Source organism: Melitaea cinxia, chromosome 19, assembly GCF_905220565.1.
Source record: "Melitaea cinxia chromosome 19, ilMelCinx1.1, whole genome shotgun sequence".
Taxonomy (NCBI): Eukaryota; Metazoa; Arthropoda; class Insecta; order Lepidoptera; family Nymphalidae; genus Melitaea; species Melitaea cinxia.
This window is the reverse complement of record NC_059412.1, coordinates 11470038-11487930: the sequence shown is the minus strand read 5'-3', so window position 1 is coordinate 11487930 and position 17893 is coordinate 11470038. Positions and strand designations below refer to the sequence as shown.

Here is a 17893-nt window from a genome sequence, read left to right as displayed (position 1 = left end):
TATATAATAAAAAAATCATTAAACATTCTTCCCAGATTATTTATTTCTTAGTAAAGAATATGATAACTAGTTTTTAACTTTATAAAAAGATATATTTCGATGATTAAAAATAATATTAACATATAGAATCAAGATGAACGATTTAATGATAGTTTAGATATAGAATCTTCTAAATTTTCTTTATGGATTCCATTTTGACCATTTTCCTTGACGTGGTCGCCCCATGTTAGGTTAAGGTCCTTCTTCATGCCTTCGTCGAGTGGTGGGATGAGAGAACGTGGTAAGAGGAATGTTGACAAGTTGAACAGATCCAAGAATACCTTGTAACGGTCACTGGTAACCAAAAATAGTATTAGAAAAAAGGTATAACAGGTACACGTATACACAGAAAATTCTTTGACAAGAGGCGAAATCATAATCCTCAGTTTTTTTTTAATTTTATCAAATTTATATGTTTTGAATAAAATTTTGCCACCGCGTTGGCGCAACGGTTACAGCCATGGATTGTATCTGTTGCGCTGGCGGTTCCGGGTTCGATCCCCGCACATGACAAATATTTGTATTGGCCATACAGGTGTTTGCCGTGGTCTGGGTGTTTGTGCAGTCCTTGTGGATCTCCCCACCGTGCCTCGGAGAGCACGTTAAGCCGTCGGTCCTGGTTGTTATCATGTAAACCTGATAGCGATCGTTACTCATAGTAGGGAATATATCCGCCAACCCACATTGGAGCAGCGTGGTGGATTACGCTCTGATCCTTCTCTTACATGGGGAAAAGAGGCCTATGCCCAGTAGTGGGATATTACAGGCTGAAGCATGAATAAAATTTTGATGAAACAAATTTTATTCTATCTAGTTTAATACATAGTCAATTTTCAAATATTTCAAATGCTCTTGCTTGAGTATTAAAACTAATTTAATTCCATCAAGTCTTACATTAAATTTCATAAGCATTGTTTGATGCTCGTTTATATTTTAATAAATAGCATATTAAAAACTAGTTAGCCTTTAAATGTTGTTGTATACGGAATCGTGGAAAATGGACTTAAATAGTTTTGATAATTATCTCCTAAAAGATTTCATCAAAACATTATGGAGGTAGGATTTCATTACTATTGTTTACTGATTTTAAAGCAAATGTTGATTGATAAAAGAGTCATCATTACAACCTATACAGTCCACTGCTGGATATAGGCCTCCACAAGTTTACGCCAAAAATAACGTGAACTCATGTGTGTTGCCCATAGTCACCACGCTGGGCAGGCGGGTTGGTGACCGCAGTACTGACTTTGTCGCACCGAAGCCGCCGCTGCCCGTCTTCGGCCTGTGTATTTCAAAGCCAGCAATTGGATGGTTATCCCGCCACCGGTCGGCTTTTTAAGTTCCAAGGTGGTAGTGGAACTGTGCTACCCCTTAGTCTCCTTTTACGACACCCACGGAAAGAGAGGGGGTGGCTATATTCTTTAGTACCGTAGCCACACAGTAAAAATGATAAAAGAGCACTCAAATAAAAAAAAATTGACTCAATTTATTTCATAACGTCACTGGGATTAAGTTTCTTATTACCAAAACTATTTATCATATCTACAATTTAGTTTCGTTATAAAAGAGATATAGCAGAGTGTATTGTATTAGTTCTAATTTTCAATAATCACCTGAGGGTAGATCGTAAATATTGGTAACCCGAAGAGCCGCCAGTTCCGAGCTGCTGCGAGCCGATCATACGCTGTACCATTATCACGTGGTTATCTGAAATTTTTTTTTTTAAATAAAACAATTTGAATTAACAAATACAAATTCTAACTAAAGATTAGATAGAGCAAATTTTAGCAAAACAAGTCGAGATTTGTTGTTTTGTTTTTACTGTGACACGTTCTTCATGAGAAAATACGCAAAAAAATAGAGGCCAGAGAAAAAAGGTTGAGCGGTCAAGGTAATTAGCGTATGATAAGGCTTAAAGGAAGAACGTAAGCATAAGCAATTGTTTACTCATCATGTTATAATAATTATTAATTATTATAGAACATATTAAAATTTTATAATAGCCTTAAAATAATAAAACAAAAGCTGACAAGTGAAAATAAGTAATATTATATTTAACTTTAATTGTTCTACATATATAACGATCTCACCTATATTAATAAGATTCATTTTTATATGATCGAAATGTATGTACCTACGGCCAATACTTTCGAACGACTATTCCAAAGTGGACAATTCTTTTTCGTTTCTTACTTTATGAAAGAAAATTAAGGAAAAAGTCGATATATTTACAAAAAAAAAAAAAAAAAAAAAATAGCATTACGAGGTTTACTGGGTTAACTGGTCACCTGGTTGAATATAACTAGAATACACTTACAACGCCAGTACCTACGACCAATACTTTCGAACGACTATTCCAAAGTGGACAATCTCTTTTTGTTTCTTACTTTATGAAAGAAAACTTAGGAAAAGGCGAGATATTCACAAAAAAAATGTCATTATGAAGTTTACTGGGTTAACTGGTCACCTGGTTAAATATAAGTAGAATACACTTACAACGCCAGTACCTACGACCAATACTTTCGAACGATTATTCCAAAGTGGACAATTCTTTTTCGTTTCTTACTTTATGAAAGAAAATTAAGGAAAAAGTCGATATATTCACAAAAAAAAAATGGCATTACGAGGATGACATTTACTGGATTTAATGGTCGCCTGGTTGAATATAGAATACACTTACAACGCCATTTAGTGATCAAACTGTCGATGTCCATGAGCAACGTGAGCAACTGGTGCGGCTGAGAGAAGCGTGGCTCATCTCGGTAGAACGTTATCATGATTGCACCTTGCAGGGCGCGGTGGGACAGCCTGGGAATATTTCATTATAGTTTTTTTTTTACTTTTTTGAAATAGGCTTCTAAACCACCTTTTAATTGTCGTTTTACAAATTACAATTTTAATTATAGTTAAAGTGAGCTACCACCGATTCGGAATGTTGATTCTGCAGAGAAGAATCGGCAAGAAAAAAATTATAAAATTGCTATGGGCCGGTTTTACCCGTTGGATATAAAATTTGTCTTGCTCTTAAGTTATAAATAGATTTTTACAGCAGTAGGTAGAACAGGCAATTAGTACTACTAACCTGTTCTGCCTCGGCAACAACAACTTTTAGATTTATACTTGCGAATAGAATATTTCATAAATATAGTGGAATTCTACGGTAAAAAATAATAATATATCATAATCTTTTAGGTGGCGTCACTCAAAAAAGTACAGTGTTCCTTCTTTTTCGTAGGTGTGAAAGAGACAACGACACTCACCGTCTCTCTCCTCGCGATCGCAGCGCGTCGTGTACTTTCGGGTCGAAGATAGAGCGATATATTTCTCTCCTGTTCTCAGCATCTTGTAGCCGATGATTGCGGACGTTTTCGTTCGGTTCACGCTATAACATTAGCTATGTTAGCAAGTAATATTTTTCCATATGTTCTAATAAGCTTTGATCTTTCTCATATACGGAGAAAAAGGTCTATAACCGTCAATGGGACGTTACAGGCTGAATCGTGAATCGTGATTTTTTCATGCGTCTTAGGTGGTAAACAAACGTATGGGCCAACTGTTGCTAAGTCGTTATCGTATTACGGCGTATCCAATCTCCAAGTTCTACCCTAGAAGTCTACCAAGCCCGTTTCTGATACTACCCCCTGTGACCAACATCAGGAGCTCTTGCTACCTTTCTTAGAAAAGGAACACAACACAACTTAAAAGCAGTATTATTTGGGTTTGATCTTCTGTAAGGTTGAGGTATTTCCCCAGTCGGGCTGATTCAAATTTTGAGCAAAATATTTTCTGATAGGCCCTACCTCTAACCATCTGCACAAACTTTCGCAGTTATAATGTAAGGAGGATAGTGTAGCAAATCTTACCATGGCTTCCTCAATATCCTCCTTAATCATCTTGTCGACGGCCGCTTGAAATTTGCCCCAGAAATTGAACCCGTACGTGTTAAGTCCAGGCGTTCGCTCCAACCACCGCTCTATGAGCGCTAGAAGCGCTGGCTCTTCTTCTGACCTGATGGTATGTTTTCAAAGTTATGCAAGTTTCTATTTTGCAATAAAAGTCTATTAAGTTTAAATATAGTGTTCAAATGTATAAAGTAGGTATTGCAACTTTATTATTAATTTTTCTCAATGTGTTTGCACTTCACTGAGCCGGACATGTATTACAAAACAAAATCTACGATGGTAGCTTGGGTCACGGAGATTTCAGTCAAGGTGTACATGCTGTATTCATCTTGGAAATTTTTTTAAATAAAAATCGTAATTAAGTGCCATTCAAGTATTATGAAACGCAAATTTCAAACTGGAGGGTAGTCCTTATCAGTCATTTTTAAAATTGAAATTTTCACTTCTACGTATGACGATATTCTTTAATTGTCATCATCATCATCATTACAGCCTATACAGTCCACTGCTGGACATAGGCCTCCACAAGTTTACGCCAAAAATAACGTGAACTCATGTGTTTTGCCCATAGTCACCACGCTGGGCAGGCGGGTTGGTGACCGCAGTACTGGCTTTGTCGCACCAAAGACGCTGCTGCCCGTCCTTGGCCTGTGTATTTCAAAGCCAGTAGTTGGATGGTTATCCCGCCATCGGTCGGCTTCTTAAGTTCCAAGGTGGTTGTGGAACCTTGTTATCCCTTAGTCGCCTCTTTAATTATGGTTAAAACACTAATTGGTTGTTATGGTCGGACTCCTTATTAAATAAGATTTACATACTTATGTAGCGAATCCATAGCCTCAGGATCGTCACCAAACACAGTCTGATAGTTCTGGTTGTATTTGACGCGTAACGCTTGTTTTAAACCCAACTAAAACAAATACATGATTATTATTTACTAATACGTTGGCGCAGTTTGTAGTGTTCCTGCTTTTTGTTCCGCGGGTTGCGTGTTTTATTCTCGTCGGAGTCTGGGTGTAATTTTTTATTTAGATATTTATATATGTATTATTTCTATGTATATTTATCAAGAAGAAAATATTTTATTACCTGTAAGACACGCAGTTGCTTACCATAGGGATAGACGCCCGTGTGTGTATGTTATTTTAGAATATAAAAGTTATCGGTAAAGTTATGAAAACTAATTTTGTCGTCTGTGAAGAATGAAAGATCAAGTAATCGGATAACTATCTATAACTTTATCAGTAGCCTGACAAACAGGCCCCAATAAATACGAATATAGAATCTTATTATTTATTTATTATATATTTACAAAAAATTTTTTTTCTATTAGCTGGATAAAAGATTAAATCTCATTACCTTATTCTCTAGAAGCCGGAACTGTAGACTTTGGAATCCAGACGCTGGCCGCAAGTAGTTCCTGAAATCCATGAAATCCAAAGGTGTCATCGTCTCTAGGATCATCACTTGGTCTACTAGAAGCTGTAATGAAAAAAAATACAGTTTAAGTTAAATTTTTAAAGAAGATCATACTATAATTGAAGAAAAAGAAAGTAAATAACATGAGTTTTTTTCATGTAAAACTTCTTTCACTTTAATTCTTAAATTAAAAAAAAAGGTAAAACGTCAATTTTAATACTTTTCTTAGACAAGTCAACTTATCAATTTACACAATTATGTGTATTTTTATTACAGATTTTACTATAGATTTGCAAATAATAAAAAATATAACACAAAAATTCGAAAAATAAATTACCTAAAAATACGAGCTGAAAAGTACTCATATCAATATTTTTATCAAAATCATAGTAATATTAATCAATCATTAACATTATCGTAACAACAAATATAACAATCGGGACGCCACTAGTTCTTAGCGGTTTATCGATAAAAAGTGATGCGACAACATGCCGGGTCGAATGTCACGGCTCTTAGTATTGAATTATCAGGCCTATGCGTAATTTAATACAAAAACAATATAATAATTTATAGAGCAGTGTGTATACGACATACGTAATCACTTCTGTTGTTGTAAATACATTTAATCGTTGAATGAAGTAGTTTTAATGTTTATTAAAAGAATCACATAATATTAATAAAAATGTTATTGATATTGAAGTTTCAATTTAAATTGAAACAAAAAAACAAGTAACAGATAATAAATCAAGTCAAACTACTACCCACGTCAACAAAAATTTTATAAGTAAACTAGCTGACCCCGCAAATGTTGGTTTGCCCTTATAACTTAGGGGATGTAAAAAATAGATTTTGGCCGATTTTCAGACCTATCCAATATGCATACAGAATTTCATAAAAATCGGTTCAGCCGTTTCTGAGGAGTATTTTAACTAACATTGTGATACGAGAATTTTATATATAAGAAGATTTAATTAACGAAATAATGTTAGAAAATAACTGTAATAAAACAAAAAACTGAGTGGATTTATAAATTGAGAACCTGATTCTTTTTTATAAGTCTGTCAAATATGATTAAAGATTATATACAATTTTTGTCTGTCTGTCTGTCTGTCTGTCTGTCTGTATGTCTGTCTGTCTGTATGTCTGTCTGTCTGTCTGTCTGTCTGTCTGTCTGTATGTCTGTCTGTCTATTTGTTCCGGCTGATCTCAGAAACGGCTGGACCAATTTTGACGGGACTTTCACTGGAAGATAGCTGATATAGTAAGGAGTAACTTAAGCTACTTTTATTTTAGAATTTTATTTATTTTATAACTCTGAGAAATCAACAACAGGTTTTTTGTTAAATTTCACTCGGACGAAGTCGCGGCCACAGCTAGTTAGTAATAAATTTTTTATAACCTTATCTTACTAAGCACTAAAGAATTTAGCCACCCCCTCTCTTCCCGTGGGTGTCGTAAGAGGCGACTAAGGGATAACAAGGTTCCACTACCACCTTGGAACTTAAGAAGCCGACCGATGGCGGGATAACCATCCAACTGCTGGCTTTGAAATACACAGGCCGAAGACGGGCAGCAGCGTCTTCGGTGCGACAAAGCCAGTACTGCGGTCACCAACCCGCCTGCCCAGCGTGGTGACTATGGGCAAAACACATGAGTTCACGTTATTTTTGGCGTAAACTTGTGGAGGCCTATGTCCAGCAGTGGACTGTATAGGCTGTAATGATGATGTAATGATGAACCTTATCTTGATTTACTATACAAAGTAAGAATAAACTTTTTCCTCAGCATAATATATAAAAAATATATAATAACAAACTCAATTAATTTATTTAACAAGCCTATAAAAGGTAATCGATTGATAATGATATGTATTTACGACATTCGATTACAATAATGTACCAATATGTATTTACATATTGGTACATTATTGTAATCGAATGTCGTTAATTTTTGTAACTGTAATTAAGATAAAAAATTGAAGTGTTAAGTTTTTAAATAAGTAGCATTCGTTTACTTTGTAGGCTAGCTATAATTATTTACAACGCGAATACGAATTTTGGAGTAAAGGTTACATACAAAATTACTTTTTAAGCTTTTTTAAAAAGTGTTTAGCCTGACACCAACATTTTTTATTCGCTTAGATACTACCTATTTTTTAAATTTATACGCTCCATTCTCGGTGACCAAGATCCACTATGGGTCGCTGAGCCAGAGGAGTAAGTATTCTCTCCATTCACTATAAGTTAATAAATAAATAAATGTCTTATAACATACACATACGGTCGTCTGTTCCAATGTTAAGCAACTTAACGCCTGTATTACAGGTAACAGCCGACTGTTATAACTATTTTTTTTGTTGATAAATATACATAGAAATAATACACATATAAATATACGTATTACACCTAGACTCAGGCGGGAATCGAACATGCAACCCGCGGAAAAGAAAGCACTACAAACTGCGCCAAAGGACTAGTAAGTTACAAAGCAATTGTGCCTCTGCTGTGTTTGCTAAGCCTTCCTTGAATAAATGTATCTTCTCCTTTTTTGAATAAAGTCATGTACGTACTTAGAACTAGAAGAATTACCTACGGTATTACCGTATTAATTATTTAAAATAAGCTAAGAACTCACAAACGTAAGATACGTTTGTACCACTCTAGAAAGGCTAATAATTGAAAATTGTTATCAAATTTATTAATACTGGTTCTCGATAATATTGAAATAAACATGTTACTTCGTACAAAAGCGTTAATAAAATTTAACAGTTAAATATTTAAAGGCATTATTTAAGCGATAACAATATTTCGAACTATTTTTTTATTCGATTAGGTCGGTAAACAAGCGTAAATACACCTAAACTTTCAAAAGTTTTTTTGTCTTTTACTTTGTCGTTTACGGAGCGTACGTGGTCTATGACGGAGCTATTACCCAGTCGATTCAAAATGACCATCTTAACATAACATCATAACAATACACTTTATTGTACACCAAAACAGAAATAATACATATTATGGACTTAAACAGAGTATCATCAGGCACAAAGGGTGGCCTTATCGCTAAAAAGCGATCTCTTCCAGGCAACCTAGGGGCAGAGGAGATGGTATTGTGTCAGTGTAGGTGTACATCTTTTATTCTTTCTTGTATTTAGGGGCTATTTATCTGGTTCTTTTATCACAGTTGGCAAACAAATATATGGTCTCCCTGATGGTCAGCGGTTACCGTGCGCTATAGGCGTCTGCAACACCAGAAGTGTTTCAAGCACGTTGCCAATCCTATCCCAAACCCTCCCCAGAAGCTCTGGCCACCTTACACATCACAGTAACATAACACTACTTGAGAACAGTAATATTTGAGTGAGATCTTTTGTAAGGTTGAGACTTGAGGTATTTCCCCAGACGAGCTGCTCCAAATTTTGAGCAGGATATGTCTTACCCTACCCTACCATAGTAAAAATCTTAAGTAAAATAGGTTTTATTTTGATTTTAATTATTTACCATTTTCAAACAGTAGATTTTTTAAAATTGGAATAAGGTTTTACGAACTAACGAAATCACAATGCTTAAACCTAATAATAGAGCTTTGACTGTATCTGCAGAATAACATGCATGTATAAGTAAGTGCCATGTAAGTGTGTCTACGAGCATGGTTGTTTGCACGCATGCTTGTGTGCATTTGTGTACGTCTGTGCGTACACGCGTGTATAAGTGTGTGCGCGTAACCTAAGTCAAGGTTTTACCTTCTTAAGAAAGCTTCATCTAGTTTATAAATTTTTATTACAGAATTTGTCATTGTTTTTAGTTTTCACGAAACGCTGTTATGTACCCAACATTAAAGTTTTTTTATATATATACAACTAAGTATATCGGTAAACAAGAGTACGGTTCACCTGATGATAAGCGATTACCATTGCTTATAAACGCCTGCGATACCAGAAGCATCACAAGCGCGTTGCTGACCTTAGTCACCACAGGAACATAACAATGCTTGAAAGCAGTATTATTTAGCTGTGATCATCCGGTAGGTCGACGTACTTACTCAGTCAGGCCGCTCCAAATTTAGACCACGATATATACTGCTATGCCCTACCTCAGTTATGCATAATAAGTGTCGTGTAGGTAAACTTTTTCAAAGAAAACTCATTAAAAGAGCTTACGCCTAAGGGATGTTAAACAAATTCAGTTTTAGTTGTGAAAGCTTCTCTAGGTATTATTTAACTTACATACCTTTAAAATTAAGACTATCCTGTTCAGCCTTTTCAATATCTCCATAGTGTGGCTCTCGTCTAAACCCTCCACATCTAATAAGGTTCTCACGGAGTCTACTTCAAATATTATTTGCTTAAACCATAGCTCGTAAGCTGCAACGACAAATGAATATGGCAAAGAAATTCTCAAGCTTGAAAAAAAGAACAAAATTTAGATGAAGTTAGTGGCGATACATATGGCTATATTATTATATATACTTCTAAAAACGTGCCTGAAATAAATTACTGATATATAAAAAAGTCTTTGCAATTGATCCAAAAAATTATTCAAATTATATAATTATAATTTTTCTTATACGTATTCTAATGTAATTTAGAAGTTATTTAAATTATATTCTAAAAAGAGTTAAAATGAATGGATTTTCTAAAATCTTAGATCAAGCAAAATTAGGAAACCTAATCTACAAAATTTCTAATTGATATACCAAATAATTAATTTAATATCAATCCAATGATTAAATCCTTACCTTGATGTGTCACTATAAATAAATGCTCATCATGCACAGGTTTAGAGGACTCAGCGCTGAGCATTCTCTGTGCACTGAGCAGTTTGTCGAGCATGAGATAATCTCCATAGAGCATACCCGCTTCATTACCGAGCTGGGTGCCCTCTTGGCCCGCTTCATCTACGACTGATCTGGATAAATAGAGTACAATTATAAATAAACGTGTGTTTATTTAAAAAAAAACCGACTTCAACTTACATCGACAACTGTAAAATGATAACATCCTTAATGTTGAAATATATAAGTTGGAAATTAAATACGTATATTTGGGGATAACTCGATAACTACTCGTCATGTCACGCTTAAATTGAAATGGGACGTGATTGACAAGGGCTAGTTTTTGAATAGAAAAAGAATTACTTAAATTATGACAAATACTGAATCACTCGATTCTACCCTAGTTCGATAAAACCCATGCCCTCTAATGCGTTATGGTAAGTTTTATAGCCTTAAACCACCTGAAAAAAATTACCTGTTTTTACCAAAGCAAAAAGTCCTAACAAATAATAAGTACTGTTCTGATATTACGCATACATCAACTAATTTATCATTTATTTGAATAAGAATAATAATCACATTATTTTTTATTTATTTAATGAACCATGACTTCCTTATAATTTACTTTTTTATTTTTTTCCTATTGTGATTAAGTATTCCAAATAAGTTACATACTGTTGAAAGAATGACATACTTAACATGTTCATATTTCGACTTTTTCGGCGTTGTGATTCGTACTGTTACTGAATAATGTAGTTTTCTAATATTAATGGTAAAAAGTTATATCAAAATTGCGTTTGCGACAACTAATACTTAAACGTAAAAAGATATGAGGTATAATACAACGTATGTCGACGAAAAAATAGTCAAGTAAATACATATTATTAGCGATAACACTACATTTACTTGTCAGATCTCTATCATATTTAAATGTTATGTAACTCGACGAGAATTAGCTATATATTAAAAAAAAGAAATCATGAAAACAGGTACCCCTAGTAAAAAGTTACAAAGTAACACAACGACGAATCAAGAACCTCCTGCTCTTTTAGAAGTCGGTTAAATATAATTGAACTAATTGTATGCAATTTTTTTTAATTTTATTTATTATTGTTTTAACTCATAGTTTTAATTTTAATGACATTTTTAAATACTCTATATCGTTCTATTTTAACATTGTTCTCCTTATGTAAATAGGATATTTTTGCCACTGTAACGTACGCGGTCTTAATTTTTCTATTATTCATTTGCATGTTGTCGTCATCTGTTTTTGTGCTGGCACTTAGTTATATTACTGTTGAGTATTATATTTTTTGTAGTAACAGTGTACAGTATGTTGGTGATCTTATAAATAAATAAATAAATGCTGTCATTAAAAACCTCCAATAAAAACATACTGACGTACTCCTATTGACAAGTGAATATCAATGGAAATAATATTGTTTTTCTACGGCCCTGATTTTCCATGAGTCATCATTTCCATAAGCTAAACATAATGATAATAAATAATTACGTTTCTTACGTGTTATTGATTTGAAAAAGATTAAAATAGCAGGGAATACGTCTTAAAAAAAAATTGAACCAAATCTAATATATAAAATTCTCGTGTCGCGGTGTTTGTAGTTAAACTCCTCCGAAACGGCTTGACCGATTCTCATGAAATTTTGTGTGTGTACCCAATATGGGTAGGTCTGAGAATCGAACAACATCTATTTTTCATCACACAGAAAAACAAACAGTATCTATAATTTTATTATTGACTACTGTCATGACTCGATGGCCTGTTTCTATAAGGTATCTAGCAGTATTGGTGATTTTTTTCAACTACAGACCAAATTTGACATAATTGTGTTTGTCTGTAAAGGAAAGGAACCGACTGAAATTTAAATCGACAAGTAATAAAACGTGGGGAGTCGAAAAAATTGCCAATTAAATTCGCATTTTTAGGTATAAAAAGTGCTCGAGGCTAATATTTGATTTCGCAAAAAACAACGCGTTCAAATTAGCATACAATTTTATTACATTACTATAAACAGCGATAAATGTCATAAATTCCGCTAGCTCAATCTATTTGTAAAGTTATCTTCTTGTTTTATCGTTGTGATGAATGAAATAGTATGTTCTAATTGAGTTTTTAAAATTAAGGGATATTAAATTTTTTATATACCTTCACAAAATAATAAAAAGGTAAATGTAAAATGTGAAACTACATTATATATGAAGTATGCATATATGTTGTGTTCTTGTTGTGAGTAGGGTCGGGAACTGGTAATAAAACTCGGCGGGGAGGAGCTTAAGCAGGTCGAAAAGTTCCGTTATCTGGGGAGCACAATTTCATTTAGATGTGACCTAGATGCGAAAATAAACAGCAGGATCGGCGCTGCTGCAGCATCGTTCGGCAAGTTGGATGCGAAAGTCTTTAGCTCCCATGATCTGAGGCTGGCGACTAAGATCTCCGTCTACATGACTGCTGTGCTGCCCAATATCCTTTACTCTGCTGAAACATGGACCGTGTACTGCCGTCATATACATACGTTCGACCGATTCCACCTCAAATATCTACGTAAAATACTCAATATTCGATGGTCTGATCGTGTACGGAACACAATGAATGTAGAGGGCATTGAGGCTTATCTAATGCGGCGTCAGCTTCAGCGGTGCGGACACGTGTCGCGTATAGCAAAGCAAAGATTCGCTAAGCACATCTTTTACTCGGAACTTGAGCAGCATAAGCAAGTGGTCAACTCCTCAGGTACAAAGATATGTGCTCAAGCGACACATGAAGAGGTGCAGCATCGACCCGCTGCAATGGGAGCAGCAGGCAGCTGGACGGCCAGACTGAAGGGCGCTAGTTAAAACTAGCGTCCAGAACTTTGAGGATAGGCGGCTCTATGAGCTGGACGCCAAGCGAGATGGACTAAAGGTTCGACCACCAGCGACCTTTAGTTATAATTACGTAAACGGTGTGCTAGCGTGCCCGCAGTGTGCGAGGACTTTTACACAAAAAATTGGCTACATAAGCCACGCGCGAGCACACCAAAGACAAAACCGGAGTGGAATGCAGTCGCCGTGGCCGTAATCGGCCGGGAGGAGTATATATAGGGTCGGGAACATGTTTGCGATTCCAGACCATATGAATTGCTGGCCACTCTAATGATATATATATATATTCCTATCTATAGGTACTCCCGGAAAAAAAACGGTTATACTACACGGTTATTAAACACGAGGACAGGATGTGTACAAACGAGATAGTAATAATACAGGCAGACAAAACCGCGGGTAAACATAAGTATTGTAATGTTAAGTTTGTAATATCAATTAAAGTTTTAGATTTTGATTAAATCAACTAACAATGCCATTGAAAAAAAAAATATAAAATTAAAAAAAAGTATACAAAATGAAATCATGAGTTAATTTACCTTATATTTAACTGTAGACAAAATACATTAAAATTAAAGACAATAAAAAATAATGTTTCTACAAAATGTTCCGGAACCGGAATGTAATCCGCGACCGCCAGTGTAACAGCCAGTGCTGTCTGCTGTGATCGCTGCGCCAACGCGAGATGCTTTTAAGTGAGGTTTGAAAAATGATTTTAATTAAACTCGAATAAAGAAATGTTTGATTTGACCGGTCCGGTTAATCAAGGTATTATTAAAACTACATACAGGTCACTGTCCCTGACTTATAAATAAAATATGCGCTTCAATTATAATCCATTCGAAGTTTTAAGTTACATAAGAAACCCGTTTTTGTAGCGAACATACCGGTTTCAATTAACGCCTCTGCTAATTCAGATTCTGTTCGAGTGAAACGAGAAATTAGTTTTTACAAATAGTCATTTCACATGTATAGTTCAGTCCACTTTTTAACCGACTTCCAAAAATAATTTATTAAAAGATATTTCAATAGTACAGAAATAAATAAATAAATATGATTTCTCTAAAATATCCTTAAAATGATTTTTTTTTATTTATTTATTTCAAGCACAACTTACAACTATTATTACAGGTACTACCCAATTCGATAGTGAAGTTCACATTATTTAAATTATATAACAAATAACATATAACGCTATCCTTGTGTATTCATTCAGAATTCATTTAGTTCAAAATTTGTATGTAGTATTTCTTTTAAAAGAATTTAAAAGAATGATTTTTTTTTAATGTCACTAGGTCGGCAAACAAGCGTACGGCTCACCTGAAGGTAAGCGATTACCGTAGCTCATAGACGCCTGCAACACCAGAAGAATCGCAAGCGCGTTGCCGACCCAATCCCCAACCCCCCCCCAGGAGCTCTGGTCACCTTACTCACCAACAGGAACATAATACTGCTTGAAAACAGTATTATTTTGCTGTGATCTTCTGTAAGGCCGAGGTACTACCCCAGTCGGGCTGCTCCATATTTTGAGCAGGAAATTCCTGCTGTGCCCTACCTCACTTAAATGATAACTATATCTATCTATTACAACTTTAGTAACTAAATAAGTTGGTCAGGAAATGTCTTGTTAATTTCATTTTTAACCAACTTCTAAAAAGGAAGAGGTTCTCAATTTGATTGTATTTTTTTATGTATGTTCCGTCAGAACTTTTGACTGGGTGGACCGATTGCGATGATTTTTTTTGTAATTGATAGGTGGTGCGTGTCATGTGATCCCATTTCACTTTAATTGAGATCTTACAAGTGCTCTTTGAGTTACCACTAATAATATGTATTTACTTGTTAATTTTTTCGTCGATCTACGTTTTGTTATACCTCATAACTTTTTAATAGGAGAACCGATTTCGATAATTCTTTTTTTTTTATCAAAATGTGGCGCTTCTCACGTGGTCCTATTATAATTTGATCGAGATCTGTCGAATATTTTTTAAGATATCTCTAATAATTCGTATTTACTTGACAATTTTTTTTGTGTACTACGTTTTGTTACTAATCGATTGTCGATGTAAGTGGAGTCGATTTTTTTCATTTGATAGCAAACATAATTATTAACAGTATTTGAATTTAAGGTCGTTTGTTTTCATATTTATATAACTTGACATTATAATACGTAAATATTTAATAAAAATTTTACTATAATTTGTTTTCTAATTGAATAAATAATAAATATGGACTTCACTGTTCTGGGGTATAATTAAAATAATCATTATATACAAGCAATTACAAAATATATAAAGAAACATAGTTTAAATTTTTTAAAGACGTATGCTCATTTTCATTTTTTCAAAATGTTTTCGACTACCTTCCCCGCTGTTTTAATGATTTTCAAATCAATAACGCTTTTTAACCGACTTCAAAAAAAGGAGGAGGTTACTCAATTCGACCGTATATGTTTTTTTTAATGTATGTTCGACTGCTGGCTTTGAAATACACAGGCATACATCCAACTGCTGGCTTTGAAATACACAGGCCGAAGACGGGCAGCAGCGTCTTCGGTGCGACAAAGCCAGTACTGCGGTCACCAACCCGCCTGCCCAGCGTGGTGACTATGACAAAACACATGAGTTCACGTTATTTTTGGCGTCAACTTGTGGAGGCCTATGTCCAGCAGTGGACTGTATAGGCTGTAATGATGAATGTATGTTCGGGGATAACTCCGTCGTTTATGAACCGTGTTTGATAATTCTTTTTTTGTTGGAAAGGAAATATCCCTAGTTTGGTACCATGATAAGGAAACCGGATCTGAAGATGGGATCCCAGAAAAATCGAGGGAAACTCTCGAAAATCCGCATAACTTTTTACTGGGTCTACCAATTTTTGACGATTTTTTTTATTTAATCGAAAGCCGATGTTTATCATGTGGTTATATTTAAATTTCATCGAGATCTGATTACATTTTTTGGAATAATCTTTGATAATGCGTATTTACTTGACTATTTTTTCGTCTACCTACGTTGTATTACTTGTCGATATAATTGAAGTCAGTTTTTCTTCGTTCGCTTGCAAACTCACTTATAATTTTATCACAAATTACGTATACTTTTTTTTTATAAATAAGTAACACGACCTTTTCGCTTATTTACTGATAAGAAAACGGGAGAAATTGGCAGTTTTATTAACGACATTGAGATAAAGATGTAAATATTAAAAAAAAAAAAACATAATATTCAAGTCACTCACCTCATAGGACAAGCCATATTTAAAAATAAAACCTGAAAATGTCAGTTGAAACGTTCCAAATATAAACACGCACAACACTACGCGAGACGCGCGCACTCAACACGTTTCCGCTTCAAACTGCGAGTAAAATCGTAGTTATACCACTATTTAAGTGTCATAACCTATGATCGTAGACATCACTCAGCAGTACTAGTAGTCAGACTTGGCTGTATAGCGTTTTTTAGCGAGATATGCGTGTGCCTCAGTTTTCGACGCTGATTTCATCAGACACTGTATAAATTCCTTAAGAATTTTTGCTGTTTAAGTTAGTATGATGCTAATATTAGCGGTAAGTATGATATGTAATCGTTATTTTATTTATTTTTTATCACAAAAAATGATGTTTTAATGACCATTATTAATATATATTGCGACTAAAGTAGTTTCTTACTGTAGAGAAACAGTTACTGAATTGTATGTACAATAATTATTGTGTTCCTTGCTATAGAAAATAAATAATAGTAAAAAAAAAAACTAACACTGTATTGTCATCTGTCCTCGACAATTCTAGTAAGTTTAAATTATATCTGAACTTTTGAAGTGGGTCAAAAAGAAATCCAAAAGAGTCGGTTACAAACATTCAAACATACAGGTGAAGCTAATATAATTGTGTTTGCTCGCAAACGAAAAAAAAATCGACTTCAATTACATCGACGAGTAATACAACGTAGATCGACGAAAAAATAGTCAAGTAACTACGCGTTATCAAAGATTACTCAAAAAGTAGTGATCAGATCTCAATAAAATTTATATGTGACCACATGACAAACATCAGCTTTCGATTAAATTAAAAATTATCAAAATCGGTACACAAAGTAAAAAGTTATTACGGATTTTCAGGAGTTTCCCTCGATTTCTCTGAGATTCCATCATCAGATCCTGGTTTCCTTATCATGGTACTAAACTAGGGATATCTTCTTTCCAAAAAAAAAGAATTATCAAAATCGGTACACCCAGTAAAAAGTTATTGCGGATTTTCAAGACTTTCCCTCGATTTCTCTGGGATCCCATCATCAGATCCTGGTTTTCTTATCATGATACTAAACTAGGGATATCTCCTTTCCAACAAAAAAAGAATTATCAAAATCGGTACATCCAGTAGAAAGTTATGCGGTATAATACAACGTAGGTCGACGAAAAAAGCGTCAAGTAAAAACGCATTATTAGATATAACTCGAAAAGTAGTTGTTAGATCTCAAATAAATTTAAATGGAACCAATTGGCACACACCACCTTTCGATTAAAAAAACATTTGTCGAAATCGGTCCACACGGTCAAAAGTTCTGATGTAATCATGTAACATACATTAAAAAAATTGAGAACCTCCTCCTTTTTGGAAGTCGGTTAAAAAAGCGTGTAAAAAAACCTTCTTCAATTACATTGACCGTAGGTAGTCGAGAGAGCCAAGTAAAGACACATTATTAGGAGTAGCTCCAAAAAGAGGTACCAACCTACCTAAATCTCAATCAAATCTAAATGGGACCACATAACAACCACCAGCTTTCGATTAAAAAGAAGCATCATCAAAATGTATGTATAAAAGAAAACAAAAAAACAGTTGAATTGAGAACCTCCTCATTTTTTGAAATCGGTTAAACATACGT

The 17893-nt window shown here is 34.4% G+C and overlaps 1 protein-coding gene across 1 annotated transcript; it reads right to left on the bottom strand.

Moving 5' to 3' along the window:
• Positions 1–70: 70 nt before the first annotated feature.
• On the bottom strand, positions 71–11380 carry LOC123662751 (tryptophan 2,3-dioxygenase-like). Its single transcript, XM_045597550.1, has 10 exons — positions 11349–11380; positions 10092–10261; positions 9584–9717; positions 5298–5420; positions 4757–4848; positions 3903–4047; positions 3300–3421; positions 2720–2847; positions 1653–1746; positions 71–333 (listed from the first exon to the last, which is right to left on the bottom strand). The coding sequence occupies exons 1-10, from the start codon at positions 11378–11380 to the stop codon at positions 129–131; spliced, it is 1245 nt and encodes a 414-aa protein (XP_045453506.1). The 3' UTR covers positions 71–128.
• Positions 11381–17893: the final 6513 nt, after the last annotated feature.